Genomic DNA, 13993 nt, shown 5'->3' on the forward strand with positions numbered 1-13993 from the left:
ATCTAAACACTGAGAGTCCTTTACTTCACCTGAGCTGAGGTTATCTGAGACTCTCAGTCTGACAGGAGAGAGTTTTCCCTCCACCTTGTTGTTGAAAAAGCTCCTTATATCCGTTAGCTTGGCTAGCTAGCACCAGATGCTAACCACAACGATCTCTGGTAGATACCCCGCGGTGCGCGAGCTCTCCCTCTCGCTCGCTTGAGCACGCACACAAAATGGCTCGTGCCACACACACACAGAGCAGAGCTTGAATGAAACATAGAGACCCAGAAGTAAGCTACTTGTACTCACGAGGCCTATTATGTGCAGAATACCTCTAGCTTTCAGTTGGTTTTGATTGAGTGTCCACACATGGACGTTTAAGGACTAAAAAACGATCCATTTGTCACTTTGCTGTTAGCAAATAATTTGGGGCTCCAGCTAACAGGAAGTCACTCAAGTGTCACAAAGTAATTTAGCCTATGGGTAAGTCAAAAATCTAATGGGTGCTGGCCTTTGGCCTAATCATATCACCTGTGTTGGCTTTATGTTTTTGGTCAAACATTTGTTTGTTTCACATTTGCATTGATGTAATCAATAATTTTCCTAATTTAATTTAATAAAAATAATAATAATAATTTTCGGGGGGAAAAAAAGAAACATATTTATTGGGGGTGCTTAGGGGGTGCTTTGGCAATCCTGGGGGGTGCTTCAGCACCCCCTAGCACCCCCCTGGCGCCGCCCCTGGTTTTACGACAAACTGTGACTTTTTTGACATGGAAATTATTTTTTAAGATTGACAAACATCATATGTATAATTCATGGCACAATTCTAACGGGATCGAAAGATAAGTTGTCTCTCTCCATTGACTTCAATGCATTATTTTTCCGAAATAAGGTCCCATGGACTGGAAGTAGATGGGCGTGACTTCGCGCATGTGGCTAAATGTCCTATTTAATCGTTCACCTAACAGCTGTAGGCTTCTTAGAAATAGCATTTTGGGAGTTTTTCTTTGCATAAATGGTTCATTCTAATTGCTACAAGTGCACTAAAATGACAACAAAACGCATACTTGTTTTGAAATTACAGGTGAGTAGTTGACGTTTGTTATCTGGTTCATAACATGAGGTTGCTCACCATATTGTATATGTGTAAGCTTTTCTATATATAGAAGTCAATGGTGTTAAAAACGTACTTAAAAGAGAGTAGAGTAGAGCAAACATGTTGAGGCAAAAATGTGAAAGCATTTGAATTTCGCTAAAATGTGTGCATTTGTTTTATTATTTTCCAGTCAATTACATTAATTGTGTACACCTTGTAGAAAATGACCCGGGCCGACGAGATATTGCCCTGATCCGGCTGTTTTGGAGTTGGGTTGGAGCAGCGGACACACGTGCTGAGACTGAGTAGACGGAGATAGGAGTGAACGTTGAAGTGAGTGCGAGATTGAGAGCAGCTGGTGGAATGGCTTCTCTGAGTCCTGGAGAGGAGGATATGGAAAGTGCATCTGAAGGAGGATGGAATGAAGTAAGGAAAAAGACTTCAAGAAAGAAGATAGACATGTCAAGTGACAGTCTTAGTGAATCTGATTCACAGAATGAATTGAAGAAAGTAAAGAAAAGGATTGAGAATGAAGAGTGGAAAGTGATTGTGGAGTTTGGTGAGCAATCCGCAGCTAAGCTACATCCAGTGGCCCTGACTAAAGCAATTCACAAAGAAATTGGATCGATAAAACAAGCAAGATTTCTGAGCAAAGGACGGATGTTGGTTGAGTTGATTAATGCAAGACAACAGGAAAAGTTACTGAAAATGAAGACCCTGAATGAAGTTCGAATTAAATGCCATGTTCCTGGAGCAAATCGGAAAATACTTGGAGTTATCAGTGGAGTTCCCATAGAAATAGGCATAGAAGAACTCAAGAAGGAAATTAAAGGGGGGAAAGTGACTGTAGTAAAGCGTCTTCCTACTAGGTATCAAGGTAAGATAGTGGATAGTTTGTCTGTTCTTCTTCAGTTTGAAGAAACAATGCAACAGAAGATAATGATCGGTTGCATGAGCTTTCCAGTAAGAGAATTCATCCCTAAACCTCTGCGCTGCTTTAAGTGCCAAAGGTTTGGGCATGTGGCAGACAAGTGCAAAGCAACTAAGCCCAGGTGTCCCAACATGTGCGGGGGAACATGAATATGGTAGTTGTACTGCAGGTGCTAAGGTGAAATGTTGTAACTGTGGTGGGGAACATAGTGCTGCGTATCAGGGCTGTGAAGTGCAGAAAAAGGCCAAGGAGGTGCAGAGATACAAAGTGCAAAATAAAGTCTCATATGCTGAAGCAACAGAAAAGGTTTCACTAAGATAGCTAGGAAATCCCAAGTAGCATCAAGTATTTTCTCTTCAAAAGATTTTCCCAAACTCCCACAGGCAAAGGAAAGCCCCACAAAGTGTTCACATAAGTGTGTGATAGGAGAGGATGCATTGATTGTTAATAAGTACAAGTTTGTGGCCTTTATTGGAAAAGTGGTGAATGTTGCGTTACAACAGACAAAAAAGAGGTCAAGACTGAAGACAATAGTGGAGGCAGCAGGTGAATTTTTGGGGATAAAGGATATAACCGTTGAAATGATACATGAAATGCTAGCCACCAATAATGATGATTCACAGATTGAGTAGATGAATGGTTTTTCTCATTCTGCAATGGAATGCTAGAAGCCTTATTGCAAATGGACAAGAATTCAAGACCTATATATATCAGTTAAAAGAAAAACCAGACGTTATTTGTATTCAAGAAACATGGCTGAAGACTCATTTGGACTTCATAATTGGGGGGTATACTGCTATAAGACAAGATAGAAATGATGGCCAGGGAGGGGGATGTGCAATCTTTATCAGAGAAGTCATGTCTTATAGTAAGCTAACTTTTAAGTACAGTCATGATTTAGAAATAGTGGGTGTAGAAGTTTGGATTAATAAAAGGAAAATTAGTGTCCTGAATTTTTATAATCCATGTAATAAACTCAGAATAGAGGAATTAGACAGTCTCTGCCAAGGAAATGAAATAATATGGTGTGGTGATTTCAATGCACATAATACAATGTGGGGAGGGAGATCAACAGATTACAACGGACAGGTGGTGGAGGATTTAATGGAGGCAAAGGAATTAGTTTGTTTAAATAATGGGCAAGGTACAAGGATCAATTTTAGAGATGGAACAGAGTCTGCGATCGACCTAACTCTTGTAACAAGTGAATTAGCTTCTGGTAGCAATTGGGAAGTATTGACAAATAACAGTATTGGGAGTGATCATCTTCCAATTATAATCAAGTTTGATATAAATCATGTGGTTGAGCTAGACGGTATCATGAGATGGACTTTTTCTAAAGCAAATTGGGAGATGTTTGCTAAATTGTGCGATAATGAATTGGATCAGATTGATATGGCAGAAAGTATTGATGAAATAAATGAGCAATTTACTTCAAATATAATTAAAAGCGCTAATCAAACTATTGGGAATAAAACTGGGAAACTTGGTAAATGTGTTAAGATGGTACCGTGGCGGAACAAAGAATGTAATGATGCAATCCGAAACAAAATCAGGCTGTTTGGAAAGCTAAGAAAGACACATTCATTACATAATTTATTAGAATATAAAAAGGCACAGGCTCAGGTAAGGAACATTGTTAAAAGAGCAAAAAGTGAGTGTTTGAGAGGATTCTGTTCAAGTATTGGGAGAACTACACCATTAGATAAAGTATGGGGAATGATTAAGAAGATGAGGGGAATAAGACATCAGAGTAACCTGCCAGTATTAGAGATTGGAGGGGAAGTTGCCACTGGTGCTTTGGAGAAGGCAGAAATTCTAGCTGAAAATTTTGTCAAAGTTCATTCTTTGGAAAATTTGACAGAAGAAGGTAAGATCAGGAGGCAGGAAGTGTTAGATGAGCATCCTAATGTATATGAAGAAAGACATTCGTCGCAGAGTGTTGTAAATATACCGTTCTCTATTCAAGAGTTGAGAAGAGCATTAAGTAAGTGTAAAATGACTGCTCCTGGGAAAGATAATGTATGTTATATAATGTTGACCAAATTAAGTGATTTTGCCTTAGGAAAGCTGCTGGAGATGTACAATAAGATCTGGGAGAAAGGGAAGCTGCCAATAATATGGAAAGAGTCAGTCATTATTCCTATTAGGAAACCTGGGAAAGATCCAACCAGTCCAGGCAGTTATAGACCTATAGCTCTGACATCACACTTGTGTAAAGTTATGGAAAGAATGATAACAGAAAGGCTAACATACCACATTGAGAAAAATGAACTAATGACTCCGTATCAGAGTGGGTTTAGAAGAGGGCGGAGTACTTTAGATCCACTGCTGTGCCTGGAGTCTGAAGTCAGGAAAGCCCAAGCGAACAAGGAGTGTGTTGTAGCTGTATTCTTTGATGTGGAAAAAGCTTACGATATGATGTGGAAGGAAGGATTATTAATCAAACTGGACATTATGGGTCCGGGAGGTAATGTATATAATTGGATTATGGATTTTTTGTTTGGCCGTGCCATCAGAGTCCGAGTTGGCAAGTCATATTCTCGCAGGCATGAAGTTGAGAATGGAACCCCGCAGGGGAGTGTCATCAGTCCTCTTTTATTTTCTATCATGATCAATGATATATATACACAAGTAGGATCTGATATTGGTAAGTCACTTTTTGCAGATGATGGAGCTATTTGGAAAAGGGGCAGAAATGTAAAATATATTGTAGCTAAGATTCAGGAAGCCATAAGGGAAATTGAAAGCTGGTCTCTGACATGGGGGTTTAGATTGTCGGTGGAAAAAACTGAAACTTTATTTTTTACGAGGAAAAGGATAGGTGAGGAGGTTAGGTTAAAACTTTATGGACAAGATCTAAAGAAAGTGAAGACATTTAAATTTCTGGGAATATGGTTGGACGAGAGAGTCACATGGAGTACTCACATTGATAAAGTCGTAGATAAATGTAAAAGGGTTTTAAATGTTATGAGGTGCTTGGCAGGCACTAAGTGGGGGGCTGATAAAGCTGCTTTGAGGAACGTATACACGGCCTTAATTAGATCAGCCATAGAATACGGACTAATAGTGTATGGGTCAGCTGCATACTCTTCTCTTCAAAAATTAGATAGAGTCCAGGCACAAGCACTAAGGATATGCTGTGGGGCAGTCAGATCTACACCAGTGTCGGCACTTCAGGTAGAGGTCGGAGAAGTACCTATTTCTTTGAGGAGAAAGCAGTTAATTGTTAATTACTGGGCAAATCTACAGGGTCATAAAGATACTCACCCTACTAAACAAACTGTACAAACAAGTTGGGAAAGTAACAAAATAAAAAAAGAAAGTTTTTGTTTTTGTGTTTCGGAAATATGTAAGGAATTCAAAGTTAAGGAATGGAATATTAGTCCGACGGTGTTGTTATCAGCTGTTCCACCATGGTTGCTACCTCAACCTATAGTAGATTTATCACTATTGAAACGGGTACATTCAATGAAAAACAAATTCAATGTACAGGCTTATGTGAACACTGTTCTACATGAACAATATGGGCACTTTATAAAAATATTTACTGATGGATCCAAAAATCCAGAAAATGGTTTAACGAGTTGTGCATTTTATGTTCCTGAGTTAAAAGTCAAAGTGGGAAAGCGTACAAGTGATCACATTGCAGTATATACAGTAGAGATGATGGCTATCTCTCTAGCACTTCAGTGGGTAGAGGAAATACAGCCAATGCGAGTGGTCATTTGCTCTGACTCCAGTGCAGCTCTGGAGAGTATAAACAACTTCTCTTCAGAATGTCGTCAGGATATTTTACATGAAATTTTACAAAGCATGTTTAGGTTAGTTCATCTGGGAATTGTTGTTCAATTTGTGTGGATTCCAGCGCATGTGGGCATTAGAGGGAATGAAGTAGTGGATCAACTGGCAAAATGTGGTTTGAAAGCAAACCAGATTGATATTAGTGTACCCATCAGTAGAGCAGAAGTCAAATCTTTTACTAAAGTGGTTATCAAGCAACAATGGCAAAAACTATGGGACAGTAACACCAAAGGAAGACATTTATATCAGATACAAAGGGAAGTAGGAACAGGAAGCACGTGGGGTAGTAGTAGAAGAGAGCAGAGCATCAACAGCAGGATAAAATTGGGACACTCTGGACTAAACTCATCACTGCATCTGATTGGAAAACATCCAAATGGCAATTGTGATGGTTGCCAACAACCAGAGACAATACATCATGTATTTTTTAGCTGCCCGGACTATAACAGACAAAGATTCATTCTGAAAACTGCACTGGAACAACTCAACATCAAGGACATGGATTTCAAGGCAATATTTGAAAGTAAATCAAGAAATGAAGCAAACAAGCTGATCTTCAAATTCCTCAAAAGCACTGGTCTGAGGACAAGGATTTAGTATGAACATTTAGTAACTAAACAGTAGGTGGCGATATATGCTCCAAGTGGAAGCGATTCGCCATTAAAGAAAAGAAGAAGAAGAAGAAGAAGAAGAAGAAGAAGAAGAAGAAGAAGAAGAAGAAGAAGAAGAAGAAGAAAATGACCCATCCGGTTCGCGATGGATCAGTCCGACGATCTGCACGAAGGAAAGCAATGCCTCAAATACGCTTCAAGGACTCACCGGAATCAGCGAATACACACAGCAAGAAAAGGGTAGGAGACACTTCCATAATAACAGGAATGAGCTCCCCATTGAAATCAGGACAGCAGATAGCTTACACATCTTCCGACGCAAACTGAAAACTCATCTCTTTAGACTCCACTTCGAGCGATAGAATTACTAACAAAGCACTTATATACTAATAAAGGGCTGGCTTTCTAAATGCCAGTTGAGTAGCACTTGAAATGTTTGGCTCTATGAAACCTGATGTACTTATATGATTCTGTTTTCTTAAAGGTTGTATCTTCCTGGTCGAATGCACTTATTGTAAGTCGCTTTGGATAAAAGCGTCAGCTAAATGCAATGTAATGTAATGTAATAACATTTAGTATCATTTAGTATGTTTGTTTGTTTTCTGTTAATATGCCCATATTTTGCTTATAGAAAACAACTCCAGACATCAAAAACAAAAGCCAGAGGAACAGAGAGGACATTAAAGACGATTGTACATCTGTAAGTAGAACTACCCTGCTCAGTTTATCATGTTCATTGTGCTTTTATTCACTACATGTCTCTACATTCTCAGCTCCTACAGTAACTGAATGTTTTTTGTAAAATGTCAGTGCTGTGTCTTTGTGTAACACAGGATGGAGATGGAGGACTTTCAGCATATGAACTGGAGCGCCTGGAGAACATTAGACAGAACCAAGCCTTTCTGTCTTCCATGAACATACTCCAGGTAAGAAGACTAGTGAAGTCGTCCCAGGGTGCTTTGCATTTTGCTACTGTGTCTCCTCGCTTACATCACTTTCTCATGTGAGAGATATGAGGACATAGGAGCCAGAAGCTGCCAAATAAGATAACATAAGATGAACCTTTATTTATCCCCGTGGGGAACTTCAGGATCAAATGAGAAATCCTTGGTTCTATAGTTTTAAGTGACATCAGTTAAATAGTACAGTGATGCAAATTAGTCGCTTTTCGGCGCCTCCCACTTTTTTAATGCTACTTTGGGTGACTTGTGTAATTCGTGGAGAACCGAAGAGTTTTCGTTTTGGGGGGTCCGTCCGTCCGTCCGTCCGTTAGTTAGTCCGTCCGACTGACGGACAACTTCCCAATTCAAAAAAGAAGAAGAAATCTAGATCGCAAAATAATTAAACAAGCGAGTGCCTGTTTTTCCTGGCCAAGGACAGGTTCCTTGAACACAACACGAGCGTAACGTGTCTTCACGTGGTTATGTCTCGTCTGAAAGGAGTGTAGACTAGACTGCTTACGGAGAGCACCGGAATGCCGCTCCAGCCCTTCAAATATTGCAGTACCCATAAGGAGCCGTACACATACCGCAGTGTTTGCGTGGCTGTGTCTTTAGTTGTAAGCACAGTGGTGATCTGTTGTTATTAGCATCTGGTTGGCTAGCTATGCTAAAATAACCTCAGTGAGGTTAAGGCACACCTTGATCTGATCATTATGATTATTAATGAGACATTAGAGACTAAATGAAAAAAAGGTATAAAATACTATATGACAGTAACAAAAAAGTTGTTAAAAAATAACAAGAATAGAGTTTAAAAGGAGAGTGATTTGTAAAATATCCAAAAAGAAAAATCTGCTTACAGTTCTGTTTCAAATGGTTATTCAAAGGTGTACCCATAGATCTCCCCATGTTGCTCTCAAAGTGCACCATATTGATGCTTTTAACTTCAATATTTAAAAAAAAATCTTCCCGGGGGAGCATGCCCCAAGACCCCCCTAGAGGAGGTTAGGTCCCCCCCACTTAAATCATGTTCACATGGATACTAAATACATTTGCACACATCTTGTGTCCATATCTTTCTGTTTTGGTGGTCATGCCACACCGTGTGATTTTAGTTTTTTTAAGCAGAGGTTGAGTTCAATCATTTGTACGGCCGTCGGAGGATGTTGTAAAATTGAAAGGAAAAAGGTTCCCCACCCCTGCTGTAAATAATAACTTAACATCTCTGTCTCCTATTGATCTGAGTATATTATAAAGAATAGCCAGTTAATTGAAGCATTATAGCACAGGCCTTTGTCAGATGGTATATTACGCTGCTTTTTTCCTGCTTCGAATAGTTCTCTCTTTTTTCACCATACCTGTGTTTGCATCACTGATAGTATGACTTGCTTCAAACCATGAGACGGTGTTAAACTTATACATCAAGCTATTTACAGACACACAGACTTATACTCCTTTGTTTTCTTGCACAAAGCTCCCTCATCTCCTCGAGGTGCAATTAAACCTCCACAATAGACTCAGTTTAGCATATTGAGAAGCACCCTAGCCCCATGGGCTGACCTGTCGAAAATACAGTCTGAATCCCATTTCATGAAAATACCGTACCAGTGGCAGCTATCAGGGGAATCAACTAAAAGTCAACCAGAAGAATATTTAGTTGTACAATAATGAATAAAAGCCTAATACACAAATATTAAACGGCATATGAAAGGATATGTTATGTACTGATGCATCAAAAAACACTGTTAAAAGATAAAAGTGTAAATGTATTGTAATATATACACTTTACATTAAATAGTAAGATGTTGTCAAAAGTGCAGCTTTTAATTTATCGTACTCCATTTCTGTACTACGTCACATCCCCTCAACAGTCTAAATTATTTTTGATATGTTTGCATTCATAAAGTAAAAAGGTGGGACAGAAGTTAGTTTTTTTTTTTTTTTTTCTCAATGGTGTTCCTGTGTTTTGTTTCTCTTGTGGTCTCGTGCAAAAAGCACAGGTCTAAATTCTATTAATTATTTCTTTATCAAAAGGCAATGGAGGAGTTGAAACAGTTTACGCGTCCAAAGCCATCGCAGAGAGGTCTGATGAGGTATGATCAGTGATTTCTAAAGAAAATGATTGTGTGAATATGACTTCAGATGTGTTTATCATGCCTCATGCTGCTGGTTTAATATGTCTGGGAACTTTTTGACTCAGATTTAAACAAGCATACTGTAGGAAAGAGTAGGAAGTGTAAATGATACGTACACCTTGTTCCTTCATTGGTTACAACAACTTGATAGCTAAATGTCATTGAGTGAAGATATTGTTATATAGCTTTACATCTTTTGAACAGCATTTGCTTTCTTTCTTAATTTCATACCACTGATATTATTTGTTGGTTAGAAAATGTGCATTTTGACATCACTAGAGTGCTAAAAAGATGATAGATGTGACTGTCATGCTCCCTCTCTGTGTGGTTAGGTCACATGCTGCTGTAAAGGAAGTCCTGCCAGCTCGGAAATCCCTTCGTCTCCTAAACTTTAAGGCAGAGGCCCTGACCCTTCCTCCTGAAGCCAGTGGGAAGCTGACCTATACACCGGTAGCTACATGCACACAACGTTATAATGTATATCATGCTTCACTTCATGCCACTCTGCTGCTCTCTGTCTCTCCATGGATTCTTCTTCTTGCTGCTTTTTGGTTTTAAATTATTTCTTGCTGTTGTTCACTTGAGTTTTTTTTAACTTGCTTTAAAATATTCGTCGCTCAAGCATCCTGCTGGCCCTCTGCCCATGAATCCAGTCAACATGGAGCAGGGAAGCAAGCTGCCTTCACAACTTCTGGAGCTCTGCTCCGAGGTAAGACTCTCCTTTCCTCTCTATTGGGGTGTTTCTATATATTTGTTGGTTCCTTCATTTGATTCTTTCTCACATCCATAAAGAAACACAGTGCTGTTGATGTGAGAGATGTAGTGTAGAATTTTTGTATTGTGATATCGTTATTTTTTGCTTATCCGTCTTTAATGAATTTTTCTTTTTATAGGATTCGACGACAGAAAGAAAGATGGACCTTAAGCTGAAAGAGTAAGATTTAAAATTCTGATCTTTCTGCACCACCCCTCAGTTTATATTAGTTTCCCTTTAGCCATTGTTTTAGAATCAAACATTCATTCAACACAACACAAGGTTCATACAGGCAACACAAAATCTATCTAATCTTTTCACACAGGTATTGCTCTGCCCTTAAGAACATGAGGATAACTGAGGACACCGTGGCCAAAGTGGTGAAGGAGCCCATCTTCTCTGCAGCCTTCCACCCCTGCACCAGCAGCCTGCTGATGGCCACCGGAGACATGGGGGGACATCTAGGACTCTGGAAGTTGGTGAGCTTCTTTCCCTCTGTTCTCAAATATATTATACATTTAGGAAAGCCATATTAACTAGGAAGGCCATAATTTCAGAAAGCTGGGGGTCAATATCAATATCAGTGGAAATATATGATTCTCAAAACTACTTTGATACCACAGTAAAACAACATAATAACACAAATTCCCACTCTATTTATCTAAAAATGTATTTATTCAAGTTGCGAGACATTTACATTTGGACATATGAGGATAATGTTATAATTTACCTTGTATTTTTTATTGAAACAAGCATGACTGCACAATAATTTAAGTCTGTGGAGCCTTTTACATTACGTTTTCAGATCATCTAATTCTACTTTACTTGTGTATAGTTAACTTCTCCTTCATTACTTGCACCTACAGTCCCCTCCAAAACTATTGGAACAGCGAGGCCATTGCTTTATTTTTGCTGTACACTGAAAACAATTAGGTTTGACATCAAAAGATGAATATGAGACAAAAGGTCAGTATTTCAGCTTTTCATTCCAGGTATTTACATCCAGATCTGTTAAACAACTGAGAAGATAGCACCTTTTGTTCAAACCACCAATTTTTTCAAGTGTGCAAAAGTATTGGAACATGTTACTGACAGATGCTTTTTGTTGTTAGCTGGGGATGTCAATGGTTCGCAGGCTTGATGCAATTATTGCAAGCAAAGGATTTGCAACTAAATACTAAGTATTATTCACTTTTCATACTTTTTTAAGTCTCGGTTCCTATACTTTTGCTCACATGAAAAATGGGTGGGTTTAAAAAAAAAGGTGCTATCTTCTCAGTTGTTTAATAGATCTAGATGTAAATACCTGGAATGAAAAGCTGAAATACTGAACTTTTGTCTCATATTCATCTTTTGATGTCAAACCTAATTGTTTTCAGTGTACAGCAAAAAGAAAGCAATTGGCCTCGCTGTTCCAATAGTTCTGGAGGGGACTGTATTTGTTTTATGTCTTATATATTTATGTTGCTTTGTTGGAGGAGCCTGGGACTTAAGATTTCCATTGCCATATCTACACTGTAGCTGTGCATAAGACAATAAAGCATTTGAACCTTTGAACTCCACAGGATGTTAGAAGATGGACAAAACTTTTTTATTTTTTTTATATAATATGAAAAACTCCTTTTCCTGCCTGTGCTTGCTCCCTCAGGGGGGGGATTGGGGGGATGATGGTGTGCTACTCTTCAGGCCCCACACTCGTCCTGTGAGCTGCTTGGCGTTCTCCAGAGCTCAGCCCACCCACCTGCTGAGCCTCAGCTACGACGGATCTCTGCGCTGCATGGATGTCGAGAAGGCTGTCTTTGATGAGGTGAGATGATATCTAATTGAAATTTGTATTGTAAAGATTGTGAGGTAAACCTCATACATCCATGGGTCAAAAAGAGCTGCAAATATCAGTACCGCCTCATGAAGCTGATGTAAATCTGTTTGCATATTGTTCTACTGTAGGTGTTTATTGAAGATGACCTGAGAACGTTTGACTTCCTGTCACATGACTGTTCAACACTATTGGTTGGGAACTGGAATGGAGAAGTCGCCATCGTCGATAGGCGCACCCCAGGGTAAGGGGTACTTGTTGAAATTCTGTTTTATGAATGAAGTTTCAGAAACTTGTTACACTGCTATTTAAATTCTCTGCAGAAACTCCCACGAGTCCCTCCACTCTTTGGACTCCAAGACTCTGCGTTGTGTTAGCGTACATCCTTTACAGAAGCAGTACTTTGCTGTTGCAGAAAGCAGGTATAAACATTTTATACCCTATATTAGAATCATTCCATCCACGTTCCTCTTCGTTTTATCAGAATCAGAATACCCTGATTCGTCCCACAGAGGGGAAAGTTGCATTTAGTTGCGATTACACTACTTTATTGCTTTCATACTACTACTATTTTTATGTGTATTTTTGTAATTTTTATATATATATATTTATATAATATTTTATGCATGGCTCTTCACTTTTGATGGACCAATGTACATTCCTCCTCGTCGGGATGAATGAAGGTACTCAAAAAAAATGTGTCAATTGCATTGTACTGATTTTATGTTTTGTCTGCAGTGTAGTGAGTATTTACGACAGCAGATGCCTGAAGAAGAATCGCAGTCAGGCAGTCTCCACGCTGCAGGGCCATTCTTTAAGCATATCCAGCGCTTATTTCTCCCCTCGAACAGGAAACAGAGTTCTCACAACCTGTCTGGATAACCACATAAGGTGAAGCCGACTCAGCACTTGGAATAATTGTGTTAAACTTTTATTTTCAATCTCAGCTCAATGTCCATCCTGATCTCTTTTGACAGAATATATGACACATCTGCAATGACTGCAGAGTCTCCCTTGCTGACAACCATCGGGTACATCCACTATGACCCAATGCTTTCATTGTTCTGAGATCTATGTGATGGTGACACACTCACAACCTGTTTTATTAATCTTCATTTTCAGAAACAACATGCGCACAGGCCGCTGGCTGAGTAAACTTTCAGCAGTGTGGGACCCCAAACAAGAAGATTGCTTTGTGGTGGGGAGCCTGTCCAATCCTCGGAGGGTGGAGGTTTTCCATGAAAGCGGCAGACCCCTGCAGTGCTTCGAAGATGACGCGAACCTGAAGACGGCGCTGTCCGTCACCGCCTTCCACCCCACGAGGAACGCCTTACTGGGGGGCAACAGTTCAGGACGCCTGCACGTATTCACCGACTGAGAGGACTTTTGTTTCCATGCATGAACATTGCTGAGACACTGGTGAAGGCACTGGGTGTTTCTCAATGTCGAGGAAGGCTGCTCCAGAGCCACTATTTCAAGCATACTACGTCATTGAGTGCCGCCGAAGGACTGTTCCAATGTCCAGCATACTTGGAATTCTACCCAGGCCGGCGTACTTCGTAGCGGGAAATTTCAAGGCTGCACAAGTGTAGACTCCGCGGTCCTAAAATCCCCACAATGCTTTGCGCACGGACCAATTTCCAAATCTTTGGTGGAAATTGCGCTCCATTTAAGGCGGGGCCTCGCATATGACTCACACCTGCACACCTGTTAGCCTGTTCCACCATTCTTCGTTTTCCTAGGCTAGGATGGGTGTTTCTCAATGTCGAGGGCGCTTGCTTGGTAGCACATGTCTTCCGAGTCACTTGCTTCAGAAGCGAGGCAAGAATCCTTCCTATCCTCGGAAAAATTAAAAATGGTGGAACAAGCTAAGAGGTGTGCGTCATATGCGAGGCCCCACCTTAGATGGAGCGCGATTTC

General features: G+C 39.9%; 1 protein-coding gene across 2 annotated transcripts; it reads left to right on the forward strand.

The window, feature by feature from the left end:
• The first annotated feature begins 927 nt into the window (after positions 1–927).
• On the forward strand, positions 928–13572 carry LOC307029326 (WD repeat-containing protein 76-like). 2 transcript variants are annotated; one of them, XM_079665190.1, is made up of 15 exons: positions 950–1069; positions 6551–6667; positions 7059–7127; positions 7261–7353; positions 9403–9461; positions 9836–9953; positions 10126–10212; positions 10397–10437; positions 10583–10736; positions 11906–12064; positions 12205–12317; positions 12397–12495; positions 12812–12964; positions 13051–13104; positions 13196–13571. In XM_079665190.1, the coding sequence occupies exons 1-15, from the start codon at positions 1001–1003 to the stop codon at positions 13449–13451; spliced, it is 1641 nt and encodes a 546-aa protein (XP_079521316.1). In that variant the 5' UTR covers positions 950–1000; the 3' UTR covers positions 13452–13571. The 2 variants fall into 2 exon arrangements, with proteins under 2 accessions (XP_079521317.1, XP_079521316.1); XM_079665191.1 differs by lacking the exon at positions 6551–6667 and having other exon boundaries at positions 928–1069; positions 13196–13572.
• The last annotated feature ends 421 nt before the right edge of the window (positions 13573–13993 follow it).

The sequence above is a fragment of the Notothenia rossii genome, assembly GCF_949606895.1.
Source record: "Notothenia rossii genome assembly, chromosome: 2".
Classification (NCBI taxonomy): domain Eukaryota; kingdom Metazoa; phylum Chordata; class Actinopteri; order Perciformes; family Nototheniidae; genus Notothenia; species Notothenia rossii.

Coding starts and splice junctions, on each gene's coding strand:
- LOC307029326 (XM_079665190.1), top strand. CDS start 1,001: ATGGTTCATTCTAATTGCTACAAGTGCACTAAAATGACAACAAAACGC. Junction 7,354..9,402: donor CTTCCATGAACATACTCCAG/GTAAGAAGACTA, acceptor CTTTATCAAAAG/GCAATGGAGGAGTTGAAACA. Junction 13,105..13,195: donor CCCTTGCTGACAACCATCGG/GTACATCCACTA, acceptor CTTCATTTTCAG/AAACAACATGCGCACAGGCC.